Consider the following 27,326-nt stretch of genomic DNA (forward strand, 5'->3'; position numbering starts at 1 on the left):
CCGAAGTGATGCAGGTCTCAGACGTTTACCTCTTCGGTGAAACCCACGAGCACGGGTATGGTGTTTTCTTTATAGTTTCACATACATCAAAGGTGGAGCGGTCGGACAAATAACAATAAAGTGTATTTCGCTTTGTCGAATCCTTAAACAAATTATAAGAGCAGTATCGTCCTTGCATAAAACCGAAATTGTATGACCCAATGACTATATTTATATTCTATTCACAACCAACACGGCGGCACTACGGGCTTTGTGTCATGAAACACCGCAACTCAGGTTGCCAGGTCCCGCTTGTCCTGGGTTCGAATCCAAGATTCCATTATATTCCTGTGTGAACAACACGCCTTGGCTCGTGGATTTCAGCAAAATGAAAAACGCCTACCGCCTGCGATACTTTAGGCTTCATCGCTAAACTGACCCGTCTGTGATATAACTGACATACTGTTTGAAGCGGCGTTAACACACAACGCTGATACCTGTAAAATAGCAACACGCATACACTTCTTTTGGGAAACGTGTTGAGAGAGGTCCAAAGCCCAATCACTCAAAACGACCAGAGGTTTAAATTTAACCAAGATGGAAAATACCTAATTGATATAATGCGCCCTATATCTTAATCCGATTTGATTATCAGCGTCACCGTCAGCCTAAAGCGTGTTAACTTCGTGTTATCACAGAAACACGGTCAAGGCTTGGGTATCTGATAATACGTGTATTTATATATACGATTTTCAAGACAATTTGTAGTTGATCCTGGAGGCGCTTGAACATACACTAACATGGCGACAACTGCAACGATCCTCCTCCTCGTCTCCCTCATCGGCGGCGCCCTCTCACAGCGTCCCAATATTGTATTCATCGTCGCGGATGACCTAGGTAATATCCATATCTAACTCGGAAGACTTGTTCAACTATAGGGTTGAATATTGTTGCTGCTGGGAATAAAACAGGGTTTTGCCAGCTACGTATAGGTGAAGGCGTTGATACCTCCTGTCAGCCACTGCTGATATTTGTTATTATCAAAATGCACAGAAGTATTTTCCGCACCCAAATATATATTTTTGTATATATGTATGGAGAAAAGGTTGTCACGTTGTCACGTTGTCCCTATGCATGTCTATGTCACGTATGGAGGGCTCACAAGGGACCAAATCATCCAAGGTAACCGGAAGTCGCTGTTCAGAGTTGCGTCCCTTTGGCGTGTCAAAAACCAATGATGGTGGGTTTAAATCCCAGACATAAGGCCATGGTGCCACCTATAGAGATGTGCCATTCTGTGAGGTTTCCCTGCTTAGATATGTGTATATGATAAAGCAGTTGTTCTTTTGCATGTATCTATTGACGCAATGTCCATCGTGTGATGGGTCACAATATGGCTGAAATATTGCCGATCTGACGTTTAATATTAACTCATTCACTCAACGTGTGATTGTTATTTTAAGGCTGGAATGATGTTGGCTTTCGGAACAACGAAATGTTGACCCCTAATATGGACAAAATGGCGCAAGATGGTGTGATACTGGACAGACATTACGTACAGCCGCTGTGCAGTCCGTAAGTGAAATTTGACATTGTCAGCACAATTTGCGTCTTACTTTTACTTTCACAGTCAGTGTTGTAATTAATTTTACAGTTAAAGTTACATTTACAGTTAATGCTATATCCTACAGTGAATGTTATATCCTTATTCAATATTATATCCTAAGTCAATGTTATATCCTACAGCCAATGTTATATCCTAAGTCAATGTTATATACTAAGTCAAAGTTATATCATACAATCAATTTTATATCCGAAGTCATTGTTATATCCTACAGTCAATGCTTTATCCTAAGTAAATGTTATATCCTAAGTCAATGTTATATCCTTAGTCAGTGTATATCCGAAGTCAATGTTATATCCTACAGTCAATGTATATCCGAAGTCAATGTTATATCCTACAGTCATTGTTATATCCTACAGTCAATGTATATCCGAAGTCAAAGTTATATCCTTAGCCAATGTTATATTCTACAGTTAATGTTATATCCTACAGTCAATGTTATATAATCTATAAACAAACTCATTACCTTCAGCATGTTCTTTTTTTTTTTGTCATTGCACCTTTCACTAATGTACAAAACCGTCATTTCAGACTTTTAATAACTCTTTGAGAAACTCACAACTCATGTGTGTTTATGTCTATACATTTCAGATCCCGGAGTGCATTTATGTCTGGTGTCTTTCCCTTCAAATCTGGCCTTCAGGTAAGTACTCGGGATTCGTTTGGGGAATAACGGTACAAGATATTCCCTCGTCATCTCGTTATCTCGACTGTGTCCATATCTGACCGTGCCCCTAGAGAGATAACACGAACCATTATGTTATCCATACCTTTCAAGGTGTATCGGCCAATAAAGCCCTGTGGAGATCAGGGTCAGAATTGGTCTTCGGCAAACCATGCTTGTCGAAAGACGCGAGTAGCGGGGTCGGGTGGTCCGACTCGCTGATTTGGTTGAGTTATGTCATCGTATCCCAAATGCGTAGCTCGATGCTCACGATATCATTCACTGGATTGCCTGGTCCAAGACTCGATTATTTACAAACTGACGTCATAAAGCTGAGTGCGACGTTAAACAACAAACAAACTTATTGTTATTGTTTACACAAATGAAACTGGTGGTCTATTCGACTGCAAACCGGAATAAGTAATGGACATATACCTTATCCACGTGTCTTGCGATGCAATACGATATTGCGGATATTCACGAAACCATTCCTCCAGGAATATATACACCGAGTAAGCATAGCAATAAATTGTATATGTTTTCAACATCTCAACTGGTATAAACTGAGGTGCTAAATATTATAGAACTATTTTCTCCTGTTTGAATGAAGGCCATCCGCGATCGCCATTGCTGTGCATGCACTTATTTCCCTCTCTGGCAAACAGAATCATTCGGGTCAACTAGATTGTTTCCGTAACCTATTTCGAGCAGCTGTTAGGCAGTAATATATAACATGATTTCAGCGTAAACAGCATAATTGTTTTTGTTTGTTGACTTTTTGCTGTTTAACGCCGCACCCAGCAATATTCCAGCTTTTTTACTTCGTTCTGTAAATAATCGAGTCTGGACCAGACAATCCAGTAATCGACAACATGAGCATCGAACATATCATAAAATTAGGTTTACAGCCCCTGCCATCTTGTGTCGTGTATTGTGAGAATTGTGAACTAATGAAGTTAGTTCCAATATGGATTCCTCTCATTTGTGCCCGAGATAAACTGTGGGACTAAGAGGAGCCGAATGAAACACATCGTATTGACTAATCTCTGTTTTCAGCATGACGTCATACAAGCGCGCCAGTCCGTGTGCCTCCCCCTCAACTACACCATCATACCACAGGAGCTGAAGAAGTTAGGATACGCCACACACATGGTGGGCAAGTACGTACGTCAACACAGCGACAGCACGTTCAAACTAGTGTTTGTGATGTGTACCACACCCTTCACACAGGGTGCGGGGTAGCCCAGTGGTTAAAGCAATCGCTCGTCGCAACCCCGACCCGCGTTCATTTCCCACATGGGTACAATATGTGAAGCCCATTTCTGACCATCTTCCCGAATCAAGGGAGTAACTGACTATAAAGGTCCAGCTTCCACCCTTGACGAACTAGGCTGGAATTATGTTTTGGCTGGACTATCCACGAAATTTCAGCCTAGTTTGGCATGCGTGGAAACTGGACTTGTAAGTCATGTAACTCCCTTGCTTCGGTAAGATGATTTCGGATGTGACAGTTCTAGAATATTTCTAAACGTTTGGTTGGTTTGGTTGGTTTGTTGTTTAACGCCACACTCAGCAATATTCCATCTATATGACGGCGGTCTGTAAATAATCAAGTCTGGACCAGTCAATCCAATGATTAATATCATGAGCATCAATCCACGCAATTGGGATACGATGACATGCATCAACCAAGTCAGCGAGCCTGACCACCCGATCGCGTTAGTCGCCTCTTACGACTAAGGCAAGCATGGGTTGCTGAAGCGGCGTGAAACTCACTCATCCATGTATATTTGAACAGCTGAATGACTCAGTGAATCTTTCACGACTCCATCAAGTATTTTTACTCTTTAGTTTAAGACCAGGGTGTTGTTGTACAAAGCGATCTTAGCGCTAAGGTGATCGTAACTCCCATACCTTAACATAGACTTTCGACGATCGTACCGATAAGGTTGTTTTGTACCACGGCACCCTGGCCGTATTTTCAAATCAACTTCAACTACATTCACGTGTACAGTTGCTCTCCTCTGTACTACAACACTCTGATAACCATCTACCTTCAGGTGGCACCTGGGTTTCTGTGAGTGGGAGTGCACGCCGACGTTCCGGGGATTCGACACTTTCTTCGGCTACTATAATTCAATGGAAGACTATTATTTGCACAACATGTGTAAGTACAGAGCTCACCCGAGTACACGTAAAAGTACCAGTAGGAATATCGTTATTATTTTAAAAATATAATGATTCCACGTTTTCACAACCCTGTACAAAACCACCTGGGTAGCCTAGTTGTTCGACGTGCTATTCTTCGTTGCTCCCAGGTGATCATGGGTTCGAATCCAGATTGGCCCGAAATGCACCTTGATCTGACAGCACCGTTTTCTCGGTTTTCGCCAAAGCTGCAAACGTGCAAATGATTTATTTCGGGTTTTCCTCTCGCATGAAGCTGTCGCGTCATCATATTACTGACACTATATTTATAGCAGCGTTATCCACAGTTCATTGATGAACTCACTCATCTGAACAGCGGGGGATACATACCACGGTTTGTACCTGTAACATACATACTATCAACAAAATATACTAAGATGATGAGGAACACCAGATGTTTTCACATGACTACAGTTAACATGGCTGTCATTTTATTGCAACACACAGCCTTCTTATTATGGGTGTTCTATAACTTGTTTTGTGTAGTATATGAATAACTATTACATTCAAAATTATAACATCACTAACTGCTTTTTAATTCCTTAACATAGAACTTCTTTTTGAAAACATGTAACCAAAACGTCCTTCCACATCAGAAGCACAACTCCATCCCCTCTCCCTACATTGTGAGCGGCATAATTAATTCAAAGCACGTTACTTATCGCCGTATTCGCCGCAAACAGCTGCAACTTTGCTTATACTTTATATTCAGCAATATTCACACACTCACTGATCTGCATTTTCCTCGTGTATGTTTCAGCCGGGTTTTTAGACTTCAGGAACAATAAAGATGCGGAATGGGACTACCAAGGGCAGTACTCAGCGGTGAGTGAGTAAGTGAGTGAGTTGGGTTTAACGCCGCTTCTAACAGCATTCCAGTTATATCGCGCGTGTCAGATTAATGTGGGAGGAAAGCCCGAAGTGATGTAGGTCTCAGTCGTTTACCACTTCGGTGAAACCCACGAGCACGGGTATTGTACTGACAAACCTAGAAACATAATACGGGGCGAATCGGGATTCGAACCCACAATCATAGGTTTTAATTCTGCACAGTTAATCGCGGCGCCCGAGACGACTGGGGCACCCATGCCCCCACTCAGCGGTGAGACATGTATGCATGTGGAGTTTATTTTAAGGTATAATAAGGTTGATATTCAGAGTTTGACTCGAGATGTCAATACCTTATAATTTTTTAATGTGAAGTGTACACGATATACGGCTTTTCCATTGGACGAGGGGTCGGTCACATGACCGCGAATTTTACAATCACACGTCACAATTTGACGTTCATACGTTTTTCATGAGACCGTGATCTTGAGATGGCGTTAACACTGACGGACTACGTCCCCATTCCTGACTGACTTACTGAGGTAGTTCTTAGCACACCTTTCTCATCTAATGATGACATTGTTTTAATACATTTGTTGTAAACAAACTGATGTTCCAATAGAGCGAGTTGAAAATGCATACGCTTACGTCACCCCTCTATTAAAGGAACTATTTTAATCCGCGACACAGCTGGTTGTTGTATGGCTGTAAGTATAAACATGAAGTCACACTAGATACTGAATAAAACTGAGTGTAAAACATAGTGATGTAAACAAAAGTGAGGGCCAAACATTGGCAAGCTACGACGTTCATACAGTCTGGCCCTAACTCTATGGATGTTTATACTCCAATGAACTCACACAAAGTGAAAGTCAATTTTCAAATAACGGATTTTGTGGCAAATATATATGGCATATACACAAACACACACGCACGCATACACGCACACGCACGCACGCATCACACCACACCACACACACACACCTCAATAAACGCAAATTGTAGTTATTTCGTAAATAAACAAAACTGCTTGCAATTTGAGAGAACACTCCATTAAATATATAATTTAATAGAAAACAACGCTGAATACGTTTATCATATTGATTGTATCTGTCCATTATATAAATATGTATATACTGAACAGTATAAAAAAAAACAGTATTTAAAATGAAATGTATGTATGCATAAATCACTGTGTTCCCTCCAGAGAAACCTAATCATAAACATCATGACGTTGACATCTATCTTTGTAAGGTACAAATTGTTAAATGTTCTTCCCTAGTGGGTGTTCACACAGAAGATCGTTGACGTCATCAACACCCATGACAAGAACCAGCCACTGTTCCTGTATCTGCCCTTCCAGAACGTCCACTTTCCCACAGAGGTGTGTGATATATTCTTTCTGTGATTGCTTCCACCTTTACATTTCTTATCACACGATTGCCGTGCACCAGTGAGAAATCGAAAAAATACTATTGCAACAGAAATGAATCTATTCAAATACATACACTCGACAAAACCGTTATAAGAAATCTCTGCTGAAATCCCTGTCCACCGATTGGTCCCTTCACAAATACACGCAAAGGCAAGTCAAGTATAGAACTTATTTCCTTGTAACTGTTTGAGTACGTGTTAGTTTTACATATAACACATGCAAGTAAAATATATGAAGATGTTAATATATCAAACGGGTATTTATAAATTGGTAAACACCGAACTGTGATATGAACCTGTGATATGCATGATGTGTTATGATTCAGGTGCCTAAGGTATATGAAGACAAGTTTCCAAATGTCGTGAACAGCGGAAGGCGTATATATGACGGTGAGGAACTATGGCTTTATTTGCGGGAAGTAAATATACATGTCATAATCAGAACACAATCAGAAATAATCAGAAAACTTCATTTGAGTGTTCCTACCATGCAACCATGATCAGCATCTTCCCGAGGCAAATGTGTTAACAGACTATAAAAGTCCAGTTTCCACCCTTGCCGAACTAGGCTGGAAGTCTGGAGTTACAGTTTGGATGGACTAGCGAGTATATGCATAGTCCAATCAAAATCGCGTAACGAACTCGACATCTGGTTCGTAAACAACATGGGGGGCACGGGTGGCCCAGTCGTCTAAGGCGCCGCGATTAGCAGTGCAGAATTGCGCCCCCTCGCAAGCAAAAAACCTATGATTGTGGGCTCGAATCCCGGTTCGCCCCGATTATGTTTCTAGGTTTGTCAGCACCATACCCGTGCTCGTGGGTTTCACCGAAGTGGTAAACGTCCAAGACCTGCATCCCTTCGGGCTTTCCTCCCACACTAATCTGACACGCCGCGATATAACTGTAATACTGTTAAAAGCGGCGTTAAATCCAACTCACTCAGTCACTCACGTTAACAACATGGATTTCAGCGTACAGATGTCCGTCGACTGCAGGATTTGCAAAGCACGTGTACCGTCAACTGGGCGTCGACAGATAATTTGCAAATCTTTTCATGTTTTTAATCAAGGTGCTCAAGTGTTTTGATGTGCTTCGCGGAGTAAGACCTGTTTTATAAAGATACAGATCTTAGCTGGGCGCTGACATTTCGTTTGAAGCAAATGCAAGCGATATGAGCGATGGAATATTATTGGTCAATAGGATGGACGTAGAAGGGACATAACTCGTAATATCCACTGGTGGCGCTACGATAGAGTCTGAAAATTCAAGCCTTACATAGTCAGTTAACACCCTAGCCTTGATGCATGATCAGGAACGTTCACATTTCAAAATATTGATTTTCAACTATATGCAGTGTTTCGCGCTGATCAGACATAAGTATCACTGACTCACTATAATGCATTATATCAATACTGACTACATTGCAGGGATGGTGAATGCCCTTGATGAAGCTATAGGGAACGTGACTGACGCCTTGAAGGAGAGAGGGCTGTATGACAACACCCTGTTCCTGCTCACAGCTGATGTACGTGACTACGTTTGTTTGTTGTTGTTTACATGCAGATATGACAGTGAAGACCCGGCTTAGAACTGATCTTCAGCAACATATGCGTGTTTCCCCCCGTGAAGATCCGGGTTAGAATTGGTCATCATGATCGGTAACCCATGCTTGTCGTGAGAGGCGAGTTGGCTTGGTTGATGCATGTCATCGTATCCCAACTGCGTAGCGCGATGCTCATGATGTCAATCACTTGATTGTCTGATCCAGACTTGATGCTTTAGAGACCGCCGTCATACAGTTGGAATATCGCTGAGTGCGACGTTAAACAACAAACAAATAAACAAGCATGATGTTGTTGTTTTCACGAATGAAACTGTTGGTCTATTCTTTGTTGTCATGTACCTTGGATGCGTGTTGTTGCAGAACGGAGGGGAGATATTCAGTCACGGCAACAACTGGCCCCTGAGAGGAGGCAAGCACTCTCTGTGGGAGGGGGGTACGAGGGTGACGGCGTTCATGTCGGGGGCGGGACTCCAGAAGACGGGCTACACGTATGATGGGTAAGACGGTTGCGCAATACAGAAACTGGTCTATAAATACATTGTAAATCAAGTAGTACAAATTCTAATTTGGAAATACGAAGATATTTGTAAAGTCGTGTTCATACTTGACAAGAACACATAAAAACACTCCTCTGTAATAATTAGGTTGATGCAGTTATATCTGACATGAAGTACATCTACATCATTACAATGGTGATGGCCAACACTGACTTTCCCAGTGTACGCCCAGCTCATTTGTATAACATCAGTCCCGTGAAGAGCCGGGTAGAGAATAGGTCTTCAGCAACCCATACTTGCCGTAAAAGGCGACTATGCTTGTCGTAAGAGGCGACTAACGGGATCGGGTGGTCAGGCTCGTTGACTTGGTTGATGCATGTCATTGTATCCTAATTGCGTGGATCGATGCTCATGATGTCAATCACTGGATTGTCTGGACCAGAAACACTTATTTACAGACCGCCGTCTTAAAGCTGAAATATTGCCGAGTGCGGCGTTAAACAACAAACAAACAAACACATATATATATAACATCAGTCTGTGAGGTAATGTAATAGTTCAACCTGCTGGTGTGTATATTTTGTCAAGCCTACGTCATTAAGTACTCAATACTATAACAGCGTTTGCATTATATTGCAATGGAATGAGTACAAAACGTCCTGTGATTGCCCCGTGAACACTGGAGATGTAAACACTCCAGGAAAGGAGAACAGTTAACCACTACACCAATGATGGACATTGAATGTTCAATAAATCTTCTTCTGTATCTGTAGATACGAACCAAAAAGAAACCGAGGTTTCGAATTCGTGATTACCCGCTGCTTACTGCAAGTGTCAAATTATAACCACATGACTCTCTGTTCAGGATGATCCACGCTGTAGACTGGCTACCGACTTTAGTTTCCGCTGCAGGAGGGACGCCGGGTAGGCCTGCTTAATTAATGTATTTAAGGAATTACTTCAATGGATTTGTTGCACTTATTGACGTATATACGTATCACCCGGTGTGGATACTGTACCGCATTTATGCAAAGTGTACAGGCCGGTTTTATTGTTTACAACCCCAGAGATGCAAAAACATATTGAAATCAACAATAATAACTTGACTGCTTTTTTAATCATTAACGCAAAAAGCTGTAGACAACGTTACGAAAACAGTGACATCAATCAATGCAATAACGCGACACAAGCCCCGCCCACTCTTGTATCACCTAATCAAGAAACAGTAGTCCTTTTAGTGGGCGTGGCCAAAAGAATATTAGGTTGATGGAAACATGAACGAAGGAATCTTTAATACATATGACATTGGCATTAATATGCATGTGATGTATTATATCATACATCGTATCCGTGTGAATCTTCTGTAGAATGTACGGTAGTTATATATCAGCTATTATTTAACACCACTGACCTGTCCCCATGACGAGCCTTCTTGTGATTAATGTATTGTGTGTTTATATGATGCAGTGACCGACAGAGACGGGATAGATCAGTGGGACTCCATCCGGAATGGCCTCCCGTCTAAGAGAACCGAGTTCATCTACAATCTGGACTACCTTGTCATACCGAAAGAAGGCCAGGCCGGCATAAGGTAAATAAAAGCAACAATACGATAAGAAATTCATAATACTTTCAAATAGGGATACTATCAGGTGTTCGCGAAAAGGTGAACGTGTCCGGCCCCATACATGTCATCCGTCACAAACACATGCAAAGGCAAGCCAATTGCTCACCGGGAATCATGAGTGTGGTAAATACGTATCCCATACATCTAGAGGAGTCCAGGTCAGTACACTTTCAACGTCCGACGAAGAGGATGTCTCAGCGAACGAAACAGTTGCTATTGTGGTCGAGATAAAGAGAAAATCTTGGCGAACAAGATTGTTGGCATATTGGTCGAGTTACAGAGGAGATCTTGGCGAACAAAACTGTTTGTATGTTGGTCGAGATACAGAGGATATGTCAGCGAAAAAGACTGTTGACATATTGGACGAGATAAAGAGAAAATCTTGGCGAACAAAACTGTTGATATATTGGACGAGATACAGATGAGATCTCAGCGAACAAAACTGTTGACATATTGGTCGAGATACAGAGGAGTCTCAGCGAACAAAACTGTTGACATATTGGTCGAGATACAGAGGAGTCTCAGCGAACAAAACTGTTGACATATTGGACGAGATACAGAGGAGTCTCAGCGAACAAAACTGTTGACATATTGGACGAGATACAGAGGAGTCTCAGCGAACAAAACTGTTGACATATTGGACGAGATACAGAGGAGTCTCAGCGAACAAAACTGTTGACATATTGGACGAGATACAGAGGAGATTTCATTACTTCCCAAAATGTCAGGTTTGTCTTCCACTGACCGTACTGTCGGAGCGGTGTTTGACTAGCCTTGCAATCAGATCCTTGTTTGACTCAAAGGTTGAATATTTACATAGTTTGCTAATTTTAATTGCTGTCTGAAGCTGTAATAAAATAATGAAGCAGACACTCTCCACGTGGCAACAGTTCAGGCTAGGGTCTGATCGTTATCCATCAGTATCAACTGAAAGGATAGGTACATTGACAAATACACCCACTTGTACACTTCAAACAAAAGAAGCATGGGAATGAGATTTGTGTTTTGGTATATCATCGAACTAATCTAAAATTACCATAGTTTCTTTTCAACCAGGTCACGGTGACCTGTGATCTTTGGTTCGAATCCTGGTTCGTCCTGCTTATGTTTCTAGATTTGTCGGCACAATACGCGTGTTTGAGTTTCCCCAAAGTGGTAACCGTCTCAGACCTACATCACTTCGGGCTTTCCTCTCAAGTTAAGCTGACACTTGACGATATAGCGGAAATATCGTTCTAAACTCACTCATTCTCTCACTCTTCAATCAGATAATCAGAGTTCTACCTGTCACCAACTCCTTCATGGCTTTGCCTTTTAACGATGTCCGACACTGAAGGTGTCTAACTGGGTCTGTGTCACTGGTTATTATAATCACTTACCAGACCCAATAGCAAGGGAAACGTAGTTATTCAAGTTTCAAAACTAAATCCATGAAGAAAAAATGTAATTTCTGGTTTTTTTTAGAATGGGCGATTACAAACTGCTGATGGGTTACCCCGGAAGTCAAGATGGCTGGCACCGTCCTATGAACAAGACTGAGGATGACATTTACGAGGAAACTATATATGATCTTAACCCAGATAAACTACAACTGTTTGATGTGATGGGTATGTATTGAGTTTGGTAATAACTGCAGGTAAGTCACTGTAACGGCATTCTGGAAAAAGTCGAGTCAGACAATCCAGTGATTGATGTTATGAGCAACGATCCACGTCGTTGGGGTACGTTGACACACAATACCAAGTAACCAAGCAACCACCCGGTCCATTTGGCTGCCTCTTACGAGGCTAGATTTTTAGGAACCTTCCAACACTAGGACCCCCACGTGTTCAAATTAAATGAAAGACAGTTGATATCACCAGTTTAGTCAAAATGAAAATCAACCAAATCCAGTTACGAGGCGCAGTAACATCGGGCCTTGTCATCTCCTGTAGGACGCCAGGAGAGCACAGATCACACAAACCCAATATCTGGTAACAAGACGTGATTCATTAGATCCGCGCGTTAGACTTTAAAAAAACTATGACAGGTCTTTGCTTCTCATCGTGGCGTAAATCGTTGCTCATGTTTTTAGTCACTGATCTGCCAGGCCATGGCCCGAATATTTACATGCACCTTGACAAACGAGTAGTTGGGATATTTTAAACTGCGTCGATAAACCTCAATAAATCAAACACCCCTGAAATGAGTTTATTTATCCATGAGTCGACTGGCACTTTCTGTCTGTCACTGGCCATGATATTGCTGTAATAACCATGACACCTTGGGGATTCCGAGACAGAGGAGGTTCCGAGCAATGGCTTGGGTTGTCACGCTGGGTGACTTAGCCAAATTGGCGCCATCGTATCCCGTCGGCTTGGGTTGTCACGCTGGGTGACTTAGCCAAATTGGCGCCATCGTATCCCGTCGGCGTGGGACGTTGCTCATTATATCAAACACTGGTTTGTTTGGGCCAGCGTCGACGGCTGACTTGATGCGCTCATATAACTGTAATATTGCGAACAAGAATATTAGTATATTGGGCCAGATACAGAGGAGACTTTGTCTAGCCTAGCCTCGATGGTTTACTTGAGAGGGTCAAATAACTGTAATAGTGCTGGGTGCGGCGTTGAACAGCTGATAAACTAACCATGGTCTGACGCCCGCTCTGTTCTCCTTTAGCGGACCCCACAGAGAGAAATGACCTGTCCGAGGACTTACCAGACGTTGTTGCCAAGCTGAAGACTCGCCTTCTGGAATACAGGAGTCAGATGGTCCCTCCCAACTACCCCGACACTAACCCTAACAGCGACCCCACAAAGTATGGCAACGCGTGGACGCCTGGCTGGTGCAAACTCTAACACGCATGACGTCACCCGATAGATGTCACGTTGGAAAATCAGAAGCGGGTCTGAAGTTAAACCCTAAAAAGGTTGCTAAAAGCATGGATATCATACGTTTACTGAAGTTATTATTAATTTCGCCTTCGGAACTATCTTTGCACGCAACCATATAAATTCAGCGCGTTGTCCAACTTGGTGAGTTTCAGGATAAGTCCTGGTATGTGGAATGTTTATTATGTTGATACTCTCAATGCCAACTGCTTCTCTCTGGTAAACTCGGTATTACGGTGTATGTAAATATAAATATATATACGTACAATTGTGTTTGTTATTGTTGTTGTTTTTTATGTATTGTGTGTTCGTTCTATATTAATGTCAACGTAATATTTTCACTCGAGTGAGTGAGTGAGTGAGTGAGTTTGGTTTAACGCCGCTTTTAACAGTATTCAATGCAGTCATATCGCGGCGTGTCAGTTTAATGTCCGAAATGATGCAGGTCTCAGACGCAACTCTGCACAGCGAATCGCGGCGCCTCAGAAGACTGGGTCTGACTAACGAACTAAACTGGATTGATGGATGAATAGATGGATAGATGGATCGATTGATTGATATTAGCATCTGACACTTTCAAAGGGGTTATTTTCCAAATAATGAGCTGAAATCTGATTTTCAAAAATTGTGTGCAAAAACAATTTCACTTTAAGAATAAACTTATATCGAATGGGAAATACAGCGAGTAACCATCAGTGTAGATGTATGTGAGACGATATGTTTGTTGGTGAGGTGAAATTGGGTTTAACGTCGCGTCCAAGATTATTGCACTTATACAGCGACGTGCATGCGCGTGTGTGGCTGCTTGTACTTGTCCGGACTGATGCCGATTTATAGTGCTAGCTCACTGAGATACCATGCCGCAGTTTAACATGAATACCCCGCTCAGACACAGTATACTGACTCCGAGCCGACCAGTCCTTCTTTTAGCCCATTAATGCCGAGCGCCAGACAGGGTAACAACAAGTACAATCTTTTAACGTCTTTTTGTATGACGCGGCCCGGGATCGAACCCTGGACCTTCCGCTCTCCGGAGGCGGTCGTAGTTCATCAGAAGCATTACTGACTGTATAACGTGTATATTTCTATAACAGGTGGGCTTGGCAATGTAGACACACTAAAGGGCCTGTATATCAGGTCGATAGGTGCATCAGGTACCTGGTCATCAGGTAAATTGTTATTAGTATAGCATTAAATTACGAGACAACAATAAGCTGATGTTCTTGCTACATTAATTTATTTTCAAAATCCCCGTGAAAGCTCAGTTTCTTCACAAGCGGGGACATCATCACAATAATCCCATCTCGGGGTGGCTCTGTCGCCAACATAGCACCAGAGTCGCCCCACAGGACGGGTTCTTCCAAACGCAGGATCTCGGCAGTAGTTGCCGTTCTCGGCTTGGGTCGGAGTGACGTCATTTCCGTTTGCGATGCCGAAGTAGGCATCGCCGTAGCTATGTGTGTTGGGGGTGTTGCTGGACCAGGCTTGACATGTGTAGCCCCTCGTGGTGGTTGAGTGAGTGCCAGTGTATACGGCGGTGCCGCCTTGCCTTGCGTAACAGGTAGACGCTGGAACGATATCAGTGAGTGAGTGAGTGAGTTGGGTTTAACGCTGTTTTGAACAATATTTCAGATATATCACAGTGTGTCAGCTGTATAGGGGAGGGAATCCAGAATTGTTGCAGGTCTTAGGTGCTTACCACTTGGTCGAAGCTCACGGGCCCTGGTATGGTGCTAACAAACACGATACATGAATAGTGAGTGAGTGAGTTATGTTTAACGCCGCTTTTAACAGTATTCCAGTTATATCACGGCGCGTAAGCGTAATGTGGGAGGAAAGCCCGAAATGATGCAGGTCTTAGACGTTTACCACTTCGGTGAAACCCACGAGCACGGATATGGTGCTGACAATCCTAGAAGCATTATGGGGGCGAACCGGGATTCGAACCAACAAGCATAGGTTTCTGGCGTGCCCAAGGGACGCAACTCTGCACAGCAAATTGCGGCGACTTAGACTACTGGGCCACCCGTGACCCCTATTATATCAATATGATGCGAAAGTTGAATGTAATCTCTGAAGACGTGTATCCCTATGTCTCACCGTCAGTGCATTTAATGTTGGTTGCAGACCACAGGCCTCCCTGGCAGTTTGACACACGGACATAGCCCCCAGTGCTTGCCATGCCTTCCTTGCAGGTGTAGGTGGCGCTGGTGCCAGACACTGTCACGTCCGTGTTAGGCACCGCGGGGGGCGCCTCACACGGGCACTCGGGAACATCACAATAGTCCCATCGTGGACCACTTGGATCAGCGACGTAGCACCAGGGTCTTCCCGCTGGCTGGACTCTGCCCCCTGAAGGGTCTCTGCAGTAGTTGCCGGATTCCTCCTGGTTTGTTGTCGCGCCGCCGGACGCTACGCTGAAGTAGGCGTCAACGTAGTTGTGACTGTTGGGGGTCTGGCTACTCCAGGCTTGGCATGTGTGGCCGTTCTTGGTGGTGGACTTGGTTCCGCTGTACACGGCTGTTCCGCCCACCTTGGTGTGGCAGTCTGAGGCTGGCAGGGAGAAAGTAAACGTGTTATTAAATGTTCTGGTAGCGTCAGCTTGGATTTACACCGTGAACTCTTTAAGCAGGAACATATTTTAGAGAATGGGATAAACATGTTTAAATACTATATCATACCAGATGGTGTTGTAGTTGTTGTAGTCGTTGTAGTCGTAGTTGTGGTAGTTGTTGTTGTAGTAGTTGTAGTGGGAGTAGTTGTTGTAGGAGTGGTGGTAGTCGTATCGGTAGTTGTACTCGTCTTTGTTGGAGTTGTTGGAGTTGTAGCTGTAGTTGTGCTGGTTGTAGGGGTTGTAGTAGTAGTAGTAGTAGTCGTAGTAGTACTTGTACTTGTGGTAGTAGGTGTTGTTGTTGTAGTAGTTGTACTGGTCGTGGTTGGTGTTGTGGTCGTGGTAGTAGTAGTTGTCGTCGTAGTAGTTGTAGATGTTGCTGCAGCTGAAATAAATAATAGAAACCTTACACATTTCAGACCAGAGTGAGTCTGATTTATCCACTCATAAACACGCTGCAGTCATAGCACGACGTATGATGTTATATTACACACAAAGGAGCCCATATATCGGCCACACAGCACTGAAGGACTAATCTGCTCTCATCTGGGTACCATGTTAATGACCGTCTACTAATAATCAGCAATGATCGCAATAACAATGTGTCACCATACATCCTGAACGTGACGCTACGCAAAGACAGGCAGGAATCACACTGGATATAGGGAAGGCCAGTGAAATGGTACATTCTCGAGAGGAGACACTCATCGCTGCACGGAGATTTAGGGAACAGATTGCGTTCATACAAAGAAGTGACGTCACAATAAAACAAAGATACGTCATGGAATATAGAGAAACGAATACAGAATCTGACAATCTTGCTATTTTAACAACAGAGTAAAACAACTGGAGTTTAAGTGGCTGACCGTACCTGAAACATCACACACGTCGCCGCTCCAGCCGTCGGGGCAGTTGCAGGTGCAAGGGAGAGTGTTCTGTGTACCTCCGTTTTGACACACCTTGGAACAGGCTGTAATGAGAAACTGTATGTCAAACACATCTCCATGGCAATACCTACTGTATTGTGTTACAGCCCGATATGCACACTGCGTGTACAGGTGAAACACACAACATACCTGTGTTCTGTAGACTACATGTACAGGTGAAACACACAACATACCTGGTTACTGTAGACAGCATGTACAGGTGAAACACACAACATACCTGGCTCCTGTAGACAGCATGTACAGGTGAAACACACAACATACCTGATGGCTGTAGACAACAGGTACAGGTGAAACACACATGATACCTGATGGCTGTAGACTACATGTACAGGTGAAACACACAACATACCTGGTGTCTGTAGACAACAGGTACAGGTGAAACACACAACATACCTGGCTCCTGTAGACTACATGTACAGGTGAAACACACAACATACCTGGTGTCTGTAGACTATATGTACAGGTGAAACACACAACATACCTGATGGCTGTAGACTACATGTACAGGTGAAACACACAACATACCTGGTGTCTGTAGACTATATGTACAGGTGAAACACACAACATACCTGATGGCTGTAGACTACATGTACAGGTGAAACACACAACATACCTGGTGTCTGTAGACTACATGTTCAGGTAAACACACAACATACCTGATGTCCGTAGACTACATGTGCACATGTCTGGACAGTTGGTGATGTAGAATGAATATTTGCACCTGATGGCTGTAGACTACATGTACAGGTGAAACACACATCATACCTGATGGCTGTAGACTACATGTACAGGTGAAACACACAACATACCTGGCTTCTGTAGACTACATGTACAGGTGAAACACACAACATACCTGCTGTCCGTAGACTACATGTGCACATGTCTGGACAGTTGGTGATGTAGAATGAATATTTGCACTTCGTCTTGTCGGTGCAGTAGCTCTTGTCTGTTAGTGATCCACAGGCAACTGCAATCAACAAGCGTTTATACAAATACCTTGATTACAATTGCTGAAATCAGAGTCAAAGGCAAGCTACAGTTCCGGTTCAGCGCGACAGCGACTGAATGTTGGTTTACGCCAAGCTTGCTACAATTCAGCAACGAATGAGAGAGACAGCGAATGGCTACATTACCAACTAGTAAGTCCTAGCCAGTAATACACGTGCTATCTTCCAGAAGGCGTTAACCAGACTAAGTAAAGTCGTAAAGAACCCCATTGAAACTCTGAGCTGCGCAGTTGGGGCTCTACAGAGAGAATTCTTGATGGGCAGAAGTAGAAGATATTAGGAGATTGTCTTATCATCTCACCTGTCTCGCACGAGCCTCCGGACATGAACGCCGGGCAGGAGCAGGTGCAGGTTGCCTTGTCCAGAGTTCCTCCATTCAGGCACACCTTGCCACAACAGTCTGTGGACGAGATATACTCACATATCAATACACGGCCTGACAAAGTCAAAAGTAGATGTAATCGTATACGTGTAGTAACACCTTAGCAGTATTCTAACTCTTTGACGGCGGTCAATAATCGAGTATGGACCAGACAATCCTGTGATCGATAATTTGAGCAACGATCCACGCCGTCAGGGTACTAGTGTGTGAGTGAGTATGGTTTTATGCCGCTTTTAGCAATATTCCAACAATATCACGGCGGGGGACACCAGAAATGGGCTTCACACAGTGTCAGGAATCGAACCCGGGTCTTCGGCGTGACTAGCGAACGCTTTAACCACTAGGCCACCCGACCTTCCCCGTAAGGGTACGGAGACATGCTATCAACCAAGTCACCGACCTTGACCACGCGATCTATTTGATCAGCATAGGCTGCTAAGGACCAAGTCTAACCCGGAATCTCGACTGGGGTAAGTGATGACGACTTTGTGGGCCATGGTTTCTCAACGCGTTTGTAGTGAATGCACGTTTAGGCAGTAGCATAAAGCATTCGTTTTCACAAAGTTTAATTATAAGAACCAGAATTGTTTATCCCTTACCACAAAGGCCGGCTGCATCTCTCGCCAAACAGTCAGTCTTACAGGAGGCATCTGCACAATAGGTAAACGGTTGTGGCTTGTCCGACGTCAGTTGTCTGCCAATGCGATACAAATTTTACCATCGGTATCAACAAGGATTTTATTTATTATGTTAATATTGTTTTAAATCAGGTGATGGCGTGTTGTGAACCTCGCCAACTCGATGGCTACGGGAGCATCAAATACATAGATATTCACCCACAGTTCGAGACAAGCGAGTGTTGCTATTACATTATATGGCATATTTCCCAGAGGGAACCAACGTCATTGCAGCCGATCTTGTAATGTTCTGTGAGGGCCGGGGTCATATTTTACAATATAATAAGTTACAAACATAATTTCCCTCCTGTTTTACTAAAACAAAAAGTGTTCTCTTGATGTCCTAAAAGGATTCTGTTTGGGGGGTCACAGAAAATGTTCGGCATGTTGGTTCGTTTGTTTGTTGTTTAATACCGCACTCAGGAATATTCCCGCTATATATAGTCGCCTTTTACGACAAGTATGGGTTGCTGAAGACCTATCCTACTCCGGATCTTCACGGGCCATGAACTCAGATGATGGGGATTGATATTGTACATTACATGCAGTCGATGGGCATATTTGCAATGGCAATATACTCAAAGGACACGCATACATTCCAAAATTGTTTACATTTGTGTAATGCAGGTATTGTATATAGATCATTCCTTCTTTACCACGTTACCCTACAAATGATTATGTTACTCTGCTGTGTAGATATCTACACAAATCCAGGCCCTTATAAACTATCAGATTTTAACATAGTTCAACTAAATGTACGCAGTGTCAAGGATAAGACAGACCCCATAGCTATTGAGTTTTAATGTTAAGACATTGTCTGTATTACACAGACGTGGTTACATCCTGGCATTTCGGATAGTCAACCATCTATTCCATCTTTTACCGTTCAGGCTTGATCGCAACACTGGAGGTGGTGGCGTCGCAATATATGTCAGGAATATTTAGAAATCTCAGTAAGGTTTTATACCAGGCAATTCCACGAGCTATCACTTTTAAATCACATAAATTAAAAACATTTTACAAAATGGTTAACAAGTTGGTCCCTGAATATCTATGTAATCCTTTCCCTCTTAATGTCTTAGCGTGCGCACGTTTAAATTAAAGAACTTCTTCACAGCTACAGGCTGTAAATGCTTGAACAGTTAACTAATACAAATCATTTTACCCGATACAGTGCGAATCTGGAATGAATTACTGGATAATGTTCAATGAAACTGTACTGTATTTGTCTTCTCTAAAAGTATCACCACAACAGAAAATCCTAAAATAGTTGGCTTTAACTTAGACTTTATTACCTGTTTGTGTCAAATTATCCATTCAGGTTAGGATGCAGTGATTTAAATGCACACAAATATCACAGACATAGTCATGAGTCTACGACCTGCTCCTGTGGAAACCATTATGAGTTCGAGGATCCTACACATTACTTCATTTTATTTCGCAACAACTGCTATCTTCGGAACAATATGTACTACTATAGAAAGGATATGACTTGGATTCAGTATTATATGGAAATGCCACAATATCTACTGATCCGTTCATTTGTTCATTGCAAAATCTAAAAGATATAAAGTTTGAACATGTGTCTACTTTACGATTACATCAATCAAATAGTTGTTTGTATGTGTGACTGGCTGGTATGTAGAGGTATAGCTGGTCAAGCATATATGTGTACATACGTACATGTGCATGGATGTACCGGTTTGGTTATGTCCCGATATATGTACAGTATGTGTGTATTTGTGTATTTATGTATTTGTGTGTGAAGTATATATTTGCATCATAATATTTGCAACAGTAGGCACAATTAATCTAATTTTATTATTTTATGTACAGTTTACTCTTATTAAATTTTAAATGTCCTCTTTATGGAGAGATGTTTAAAAGGGCTTTGCCTGTTAACCAGTCCATTCCCTTTTTTGGAAATGAATATTGTTTAAATCAAAATATGCGGTTCACCTTTCAAATAAAGTGCATGTCTTGAAGTACCAATACGTGGAGTTACGAGTCTTCGATGTCATTGTCCTTGCACAAATCTAATACATACCCTCTTGCATAGTTACAAACGATCTTTTCCTGGATGCCACTGGCCTCGCTGCATTCTGCTCTGCCACATCCTATGCGCGCGACATCACTAAGCACCACCTGATAATACGACAGACAGCATGGGTCACGTCTAGTGAAAAGGGCATTCGTTTGTTATTACCTAGACGTACGTACTTCAAACACATTTGTTATTACGTATACGTACGTACATCACACACATTTGTTATTACGTAGACGTACGAACTTCACACGCATTTGTTATTACGTATACTTACGTACTTCACACACATTTGTTATTACGTAGACGTACGTACTTCAAACACATTTGTTATTACGTATACGTACGTACTTCACACACGTTTGTTTTTTACGTATACGTGCATACTTCACACACCTTTGTTATTACGTACAAGTACGTACTTCACACACATTTGTTATTACGTAGACGTACGTACTTCAAACACATTGTTATTACGTATACGTACGTACTTCACACGCATTTGTTATTACGTATACGTACTTACTTCACACACATTTGTTATAATGTATACGTACGTACTTCAAACACGTTTGTTATTACGTATACGTACGTACTTCACACACATTTGTTATTACGTATACGTACACACTTCACACATATTTGTTATAATGTATACGTACATACTTCAAACACATTTGTTATTACGTATACGTACACACTTCACGGACGTTTCCTAATGTTTGCGTCAGTCCATAACCCTGAACCTACAGTCAGTGATTTTCGTAATTCAATAAAACGGCAACGCCAGAGAATAACCAGTTTCGATTGATTATCTGTCGGAACAGATTCCACTGGGTGTAAAAGGCAAAATGGTGGTGTAAACTCTATGAATGGATCACTGACAATAAGAATAACGCCGAAAAGGGTAAACATGTTCTGCTCTACCGGTAGCACCCGCCACTCGCACAATTCGCATAAATTCTCATTCTACTAAGTCCTTAAGATTCACTGTTGTTTACCTACCTGTGTGTAGTGACCAATGACGCCTCCATTGACAGATCCGGTTCCATACTCGAAGTCCTTAATTTCATCGTGCCAAAGGCCTACAGCGTCCTCATACGAATACCAGGGTTGTGGCAGCGTAGCAACATTCTGACCAATAATAATACCATGCAGACCTGGAAATAAGGTTATAGACTGCTGTATACGGCGAGGGAGTCAGTGAACAGGGATTTAGTGATGTGGGGAAAGGTTTAAGGGCATTTGTCATACAGTGAGTGTCAGTTTCCAAGGTTGGTGGGTTTGTTGTTTAACGCCGCACTCAGCAATATTCCAGCTATATGACGGCGGTTTGTTCCCAAGGACACAATGATACAGAGAGAGTTAGTGAACAGGTACTTTGTGACACAGTGACAGCTAGAGAACAGGTACTTAGTGACACAGTGACAGCTAGAGAACAGGTACTTAGTGACACAGATGATCCATCTAGTCCACCATTTCTGGGATTCGAACTTGATGTGAGTGTTGATAATAAGCGAACCCAAACCTTGGACATTACATACATAGTCGTGGTTTCAAGCATCAAACTGCAATTTGATGATATGTTGTTTATCATTGCTACCGTCACATATAAACATTTGAACTGCTGACAGAAACATTCCATGAAAGTAACTTCTGAGACAGTCAAGGCAAGTATTCTTATTACACTGCTATCGTCAGAGTTTAAGATATATTTGACTGAAAGGTATATGCGTCCTTTCGACGTAAGCACTTGTCACCTTGACTATTGTGCAGCGGCAGAGAACATTGTGTTAACGCTCTTCTAATTTAAAACTTCTCTTGGAAATACGAACCGCTCATGTCTTTGAAATTAATATGATAATAACTAGATCTAGACATGTGACAAAATATATTTTTATGATACGCATCTAAGGGAAAAATGATTTAGCCATAATAGAAATAATTGTAAAGAGTGGGTGAGTGAATATGGTTTTACGTCGCTTTTAGCAATATTCCAGCAATAGCACAGCCAGAAATAGGCTTCACTCATTTTACTCATGTTGGGGAATCGAACCCATGTCTTCGGCGTGACGACGGAATGTTGTAACCACTGGGCTACCCCACCGCTCCTAATTGTAAAGAAGATGAGCTTAGGAACTTACTTGGTACAGATCGCTTGTTTGAGGCAGATTCATGAGCTCCTATCTGTCCACACTGCTGAGCCCATTTCTGTGCAACGGCGGCGATGTCAGCGTCCCATATCTGCAAATTAGAAAACATAAGTGAACAATCGCTTTCCAATCTACGATTCCGATTACATGCAGATCATAAATATGTGTTTATGAATCACTTTCAAATAGTGATGATACCAGGTGTTCACGGAAACGTGAGCACCGGTGGCACCCGCCACAAACACATGTAAAGGCAGGTCAATTGTTCTTCTTAAAAAATGTGGCCAAAATAGGAAATTGCATCGGACATCATTTTGGTCACTGATGCGTCAATTTTGAAATGTTCTCAAAGTTAAAACGTCTCAAAAGTTTTGAATATTGTTACCCAGATTAAACAAGTTTTGAGCGAGTCATATGGGGCTCTTTGAAATCCTCGTAGAAAGAGCATTCTTTACTGTACCTTAAAGGTTGTGAAAGGTTGACACAATAGAACAATGGAACTGCTGGGATTATGCTTGACACAAGGGGAAAGTGGACAATGGAAAGATGTTTTGTCATACACTGTTTATGTCACTCTGAGTTTTTATGTACAGATTTAAATTTGAAAGAGTTGAATTTGTTTTACTGGTCTCTTTTGTTCCTACTCTGGAGTTGTGAATCAATGGAAGGAAATTGTCCATGTGATCATTATTGGACGATATCAGATCATATACCTGAAGCTCAAGTTAAACTTTTTGGCGTAATCCCTTGGTTGCAAATCGGAGCAGAAATTCCGATAAACATGCATGAAGAAACAGATCAGGAGGGTCGATAGCACAATTGGCGCTTAGTCGGAATCCTATAGGACGATGCCTGAATGGGATGCATTATATTTAGCATACAACTGTGGTGCGATTGAACCCGCCAATAAGAAACAAGCCTGTTAAAAAACTTCACACTCAAGAACGAAGCTATCTGACTGATGTGACATCAGGTACCGTATAACAGTGATACGTGTAGGCTTGAGTGTCCCCACCGACAGTTCCCTGTTGCTGGCTCTTTGATACTTGGGGCGGTCAGGTAGGCTAGTAGGTAAAGCGTTCGCTCGTCACGCTGAAGACCCGGGTTCGATTCCCAACAGGGACACAATGTGTGAAGCCCATCTTCTGGTGCCCCCCGCAGTGATATTGCTGGGCTATTGCTAATAGCGGCGTAAAACCATACTCACTCACTCTACTGATGCTAAACAGCTGCATTAACACAGCTGTAGTTAAACCTACTTCAGAAATGTGGTATCATGTATCTTTGACAGCAGTTCTACGCTGATGAAGAGAAGAGGGGCGTCAAGTATTCTGTGATAGCACTCTTCCAGCAGCATCAATGCGAGGGATGCCAAGAGAAGGAGAACAGGGGTTTCTTACTCCCGATCATAGGTGTCTGGTGTGTCTAAGGGACACAACTCTATCACAAAGCCTGAGATGACTGACATTCTGCCCCACCCCTACCACCATACCATTGACAACCTCAATTTCATTTCAACTGATCTCTTTACCTTGAACAATTACCCTACTAATACTGAGACAGTTTGTCACATCGGCATTGCTTCAACACAACAGTGATGACAAATTACTTCCTTGTGACTCCAAGTGTCTACACGATCATCTAAACTGCTGACTCACCAATTTCATCATCCCTGCAGCGTTTGGTTCCTGAGCCCTGAAAGCGTTGTGTTGATCAACGAGAACCTGCGCCTCCGCAGCGCTGAATGGAGCTGGGTTGGATTTGGCAGCATCGTCAAGACACATGCTGTGGTCGGCGACAAGAGCCGTGTAGATAGGGTCACATGCCTGTGTAAATTAGATCGAAAAACCCTTTTCATAATCATATGAAATCGCTGCCGAGAGAGTCCGCTGCACGATTCCGACTTCCAGTACATGTATATTACAAGCATGTGTTATGAATCACTATCAATTTGTGACGATACGGGAGAATCTGTCTTCTCCGACCATTGCTGTTGTGGAGGGTGAAATGGCTGCCGTATGTTCAATCTGGCTCGTCTTCATCGTGGTTTAGAAAAGGTAATAGAAATTGTAATTTTATCTTCAAAGGTTATACCCGAATGATCATACGCACCATACACACAATAAGCATTATACGCATCTTACGCATCATAGGCATCATACGCATTATAACTATCATACGCACCATGCGCATCATACGCATCATGCGCATCATTCGCATCTTACGCATCATAGTCATCATACGCATTATAACCATCATACGCACCATACGCACCATGCGCATCATACGCATCATGCAGGATCAAATATATTTGTTGTCTGGTTCTTACTTTGTTATACAATAGTTTACTTTCCTTATGCAAAAACATATAAAATACTTACCGCTCGTTTATTCCTGGATAGCCCTGGAAGAAAGAAGATACATGTTGCTTCCATTTAGATTTGAAACCTAACTTTCGTACCCCCAAAGTGTAGCATTCAATGATAATAATATTAATGATATATAATTGGATTCTCTGTCCCTTTTGACACTAATATGATAAACAAGATTCAGCAAAAACATGGCAAACAAGCGGACCTGCTTTCCAATTGTGGTGCTTGCATCCCAAATACCAAGTTGTCCTACTCCCCATTGTCCTCGGTGCCTCCCAATCTGTTGCCTGACACTGGGAGAGTACCCGAACTTGCTGCCAGAAATACAGCCCTTCTGACAATCTGGGTAATGCAGAAGGCTGCAGTGATGGGGAGTCTACACATTTTCCCAAAGATTTTCGGTGGGTTCGGCTGAGCAACGCTTGTGGGAGAAGTTCCATTCGCTGTCTGGGCTGCGTTTAGAGGGGGCAAGAGCCCTGAGCTGATGATGAGCCTAACCAGCCTGACTCTGCCAGGATCAACCAAACCCTCTTTGCTGCATACACTCGGTTACTTTGAATTCATTCTCAGCTCCCAGGGGAGTATACCATTATACACGTGTAGTGGAAGCGTGCAAAGCGTTGAGTGTAATATAACGGAAATACAATGAAGTAGCCATGTTAAAACACGTGTTTTGTCATACGAAATACAGAAAAAAGTTTTCAGACAGTGTAAGAAACAAAAAACAGATTATGTAGCCGTATTTGTCATCACCGTGACCACGTGCTCCGAGATGAAAATACTTAGGAAAAAAACTTAAATGTTTAACAGCTTAATCAAAGGCAAGCGTCAACGGGAGATGCCCTGATAACCACAGGCTACCTTTGTCCAGACATTGTACTCAATAACATATTTGAAACGTTTGTGATCATGGTTATCGTTTCATGTACGTTAAATTGGTATACATAATACATAATAATATTTTATTACACAAAGAAGCTTTGAAGAAGGAACGTCACTAAAATTTGCTTGGGTAGACAAAAAACCGAGTCTCGCCCCCCTTTAAGTGAAGGGAAAGGTAGGGTTGAACTTACCTCGGCAGTGAGAGAGCGGAACACAGAGAAGTACCACAAACAGTGATATGGCGGACAGGTGCTTCGGAGAACTCATGTTCGTCTTCAGAAAATGCTGTTCTTTTTTTTCATTCTACCGGTATTTATAAAAGCTGACAGGTGTTAAATTTAGGTAAATAACATGTGGCCAACTGTATAGGTAACAAAGAGAACAATTGACGAACATTGACGTGATATTTACACGTACACCAAGGCCAGATGGTATGGACTACGTTGGTCACATCATATGGCGAGATGGCTAACTGACCGATATAAGCCAATCGATCATGACAAGACAACTTTGATGTAATTGAATTAAAAATTCCCCGTTCCAATACCGTGGTGATTTTAAACTTTATTGTCAAGACAGCACTAGAACAGAGCACATGCCAATTCAGCACCAAAGTGTATTAGAACATGAATTATTCCTGCACATGGATGTATTTTGAGCTTAAGGCTTATTATTGAATGCATGCGTTTGCCATTCCGTCAAATATGGAGTACATGGTGTTCTAACATTGTTTTTTAAATGTATCTTGTTTTAGTCAGTTAATCAATTATGATTTCGCAGATTATACACTGCATGTACGGTTTAGAAAATAATGCAGGGATGCTGCTGTTTTGCGGCGTCAGGCAACAAACACATACCTTTTATGCAAATTCTGTAAGTGGTGGGGCTATTGGTAGGGCAGAGCAAGCTTACCCTTTTCGCGAACACCTGGTGTCATCACTGATTTAAAGTCA

General features: G+C 42.4%; 2 protein-coding genes across 3 annotated transcripts; one reads left to right on the forward strand and one right to left on the reverse strand.

The window, feature by feature from the left end:
* Nucleotides 1-653: 653 nt before the first annotated feature.
* On the forward strand, nucleotides 654-13,570 carry LOC124118167 (arylsulfatase B-like). The gene is made up of 14 exons (XM_046480277.2): nucleotides 654-876; nucleotides 1,443-1,554; nucleotides 2,195-2,246; nucleotides 3,324-3,427; nucleotides 4,328-4,434; nucleotides 5,236-5,300; nucleotides 6,586-6,687; nucleotides 7,064-7,127; nucleotides 8,165-8,262; nucleotides 8,662-8,798; nucleotides 9,664-9,722; nucleotides 10,266-10,389; nucleotides 11,890-12,032; nucleotides 13,087-13,570. Exons 1-14 carry the CDS (start codon nucleotides 780-782, stop codon nucleotides 13,263-13,265), a joined length of 1,443 nt encoding a protein of 480 aa, XP_046336233.2. The 5' UTR covers nucleotides 654-779; the 3' UTR covers nucleotides 13,266-13,570.
* Nucleotides 13,571-14,513: 943 nt separating this feature from the next.
* Nucleotides 14,514-26,645, reverse strand: LOC124118178 (apolipoprotein(a)-like). Of its 2 annotated transcripts, XM_048394779.1 has the most exons (14): nucleotides 26,565-26,645; nucleotides 25,501-25,523; nucleotides 24,778-24,945; nucleotides 23,111-23,210; nucleotides 21,972-22,126; nucleotides 20,970-21,067; nucleotides 18,845-18,939; nucleotides 18,165-18,263; nucleotides 17,775-17,823; nucleotides 17,513-17,577; nucleotides 16,781-16,879; nucleotides 15,980-16,294; nucleotides 15,399-15,851; nucleotides 14,514-14,866 (listed from the first exon to the last, which is right to left on the reverse strand). In XM_048394779.1, exons 1-14 carry the CDS (start codon nucleotides 26,638-26,640, stop codon nucleotides 14,541-14,543), a joined length of 2,121 nt encoding a protein of 706 aa, XP_048250736.1. In that variant the 5' UTR covers nucleotides 26,641-26,645; the 3' UTR covers nucleotides 14,514-14,540. The 2 variants fall into 2 exon arrangements, with proteins under 2 accessions (XP_048250736.1, XP_046336244.2); XM_046480288.2 differs by lacking the exon at nucleotides 17,513-17,577 and having other exon boundaries at nucleotides 17,710-17,823.
* Nucleotides 26,646-27,326: the final 681 nt, after the last annotated feature.

The sequence above is a fragment of the Haliotis rufescens genome, unplaced genomic scaffold, assembly GCF_023055435.1.
Source record: "Haliotis rufescens isolate VD_foot unplaced genomic scaffold, xgHalRufe1.0.p SCAF_13, whole genome shotgun sequence".
Taxonomy (NCBI): Eukaryota; Metazoa; Mollusca; class Gastropoda; order Lepetellida; family Haliotidae; genus Haliotis; species Haliotis rufescens.

Excerpts from the sequence above, each read along its gene's own strand:
- LOC124118167 (XM_046480277.2), top strand. The coding sequence starts at position 780 with ATGGCGACAACTGCAACGATCCTCCTCCTCGTCTCCCTCATCGGCGGC. Across the intron at positions 1,555-2,194 it reads GTACAGCCGCTGTGCAGTCC|ATCCCGGAGTGCATTTATGT; the intron begins GTAAGTGAAATT and ends TATACATTTCAG. Across the intron at positions 6,688-7,063 it reads ACGTCCACTTTCCCACAGAG|GTGCCTAAGGTATATGAAGA; the intron begins GTGTGTGATATA and ends GTTATGATTCAG.
- LOC124118178 (XM_048394779.1), bottom strand. The coding sequence starts at position 26,640 with ATGAGTTCTCCGAAGCACCTGTCCGCCATATCACTGTTTGTGGTACTT. Across the intron at positions 23,211-24,777 it reads CTGCAGGGATGATGAAATTG|ATATGGGACGCTGACATCGC; the intron begins GTGAGTCAGCAG and ends TCTAATTTGCAG. Across the intron at positions 18,940-20,969 it reads GTTTGTAACTATGCAAGAGG|ACAACTGACGTCGGACAAGC; the intron begins GTATGTATTAGA and ends TCGCATTGGCAG.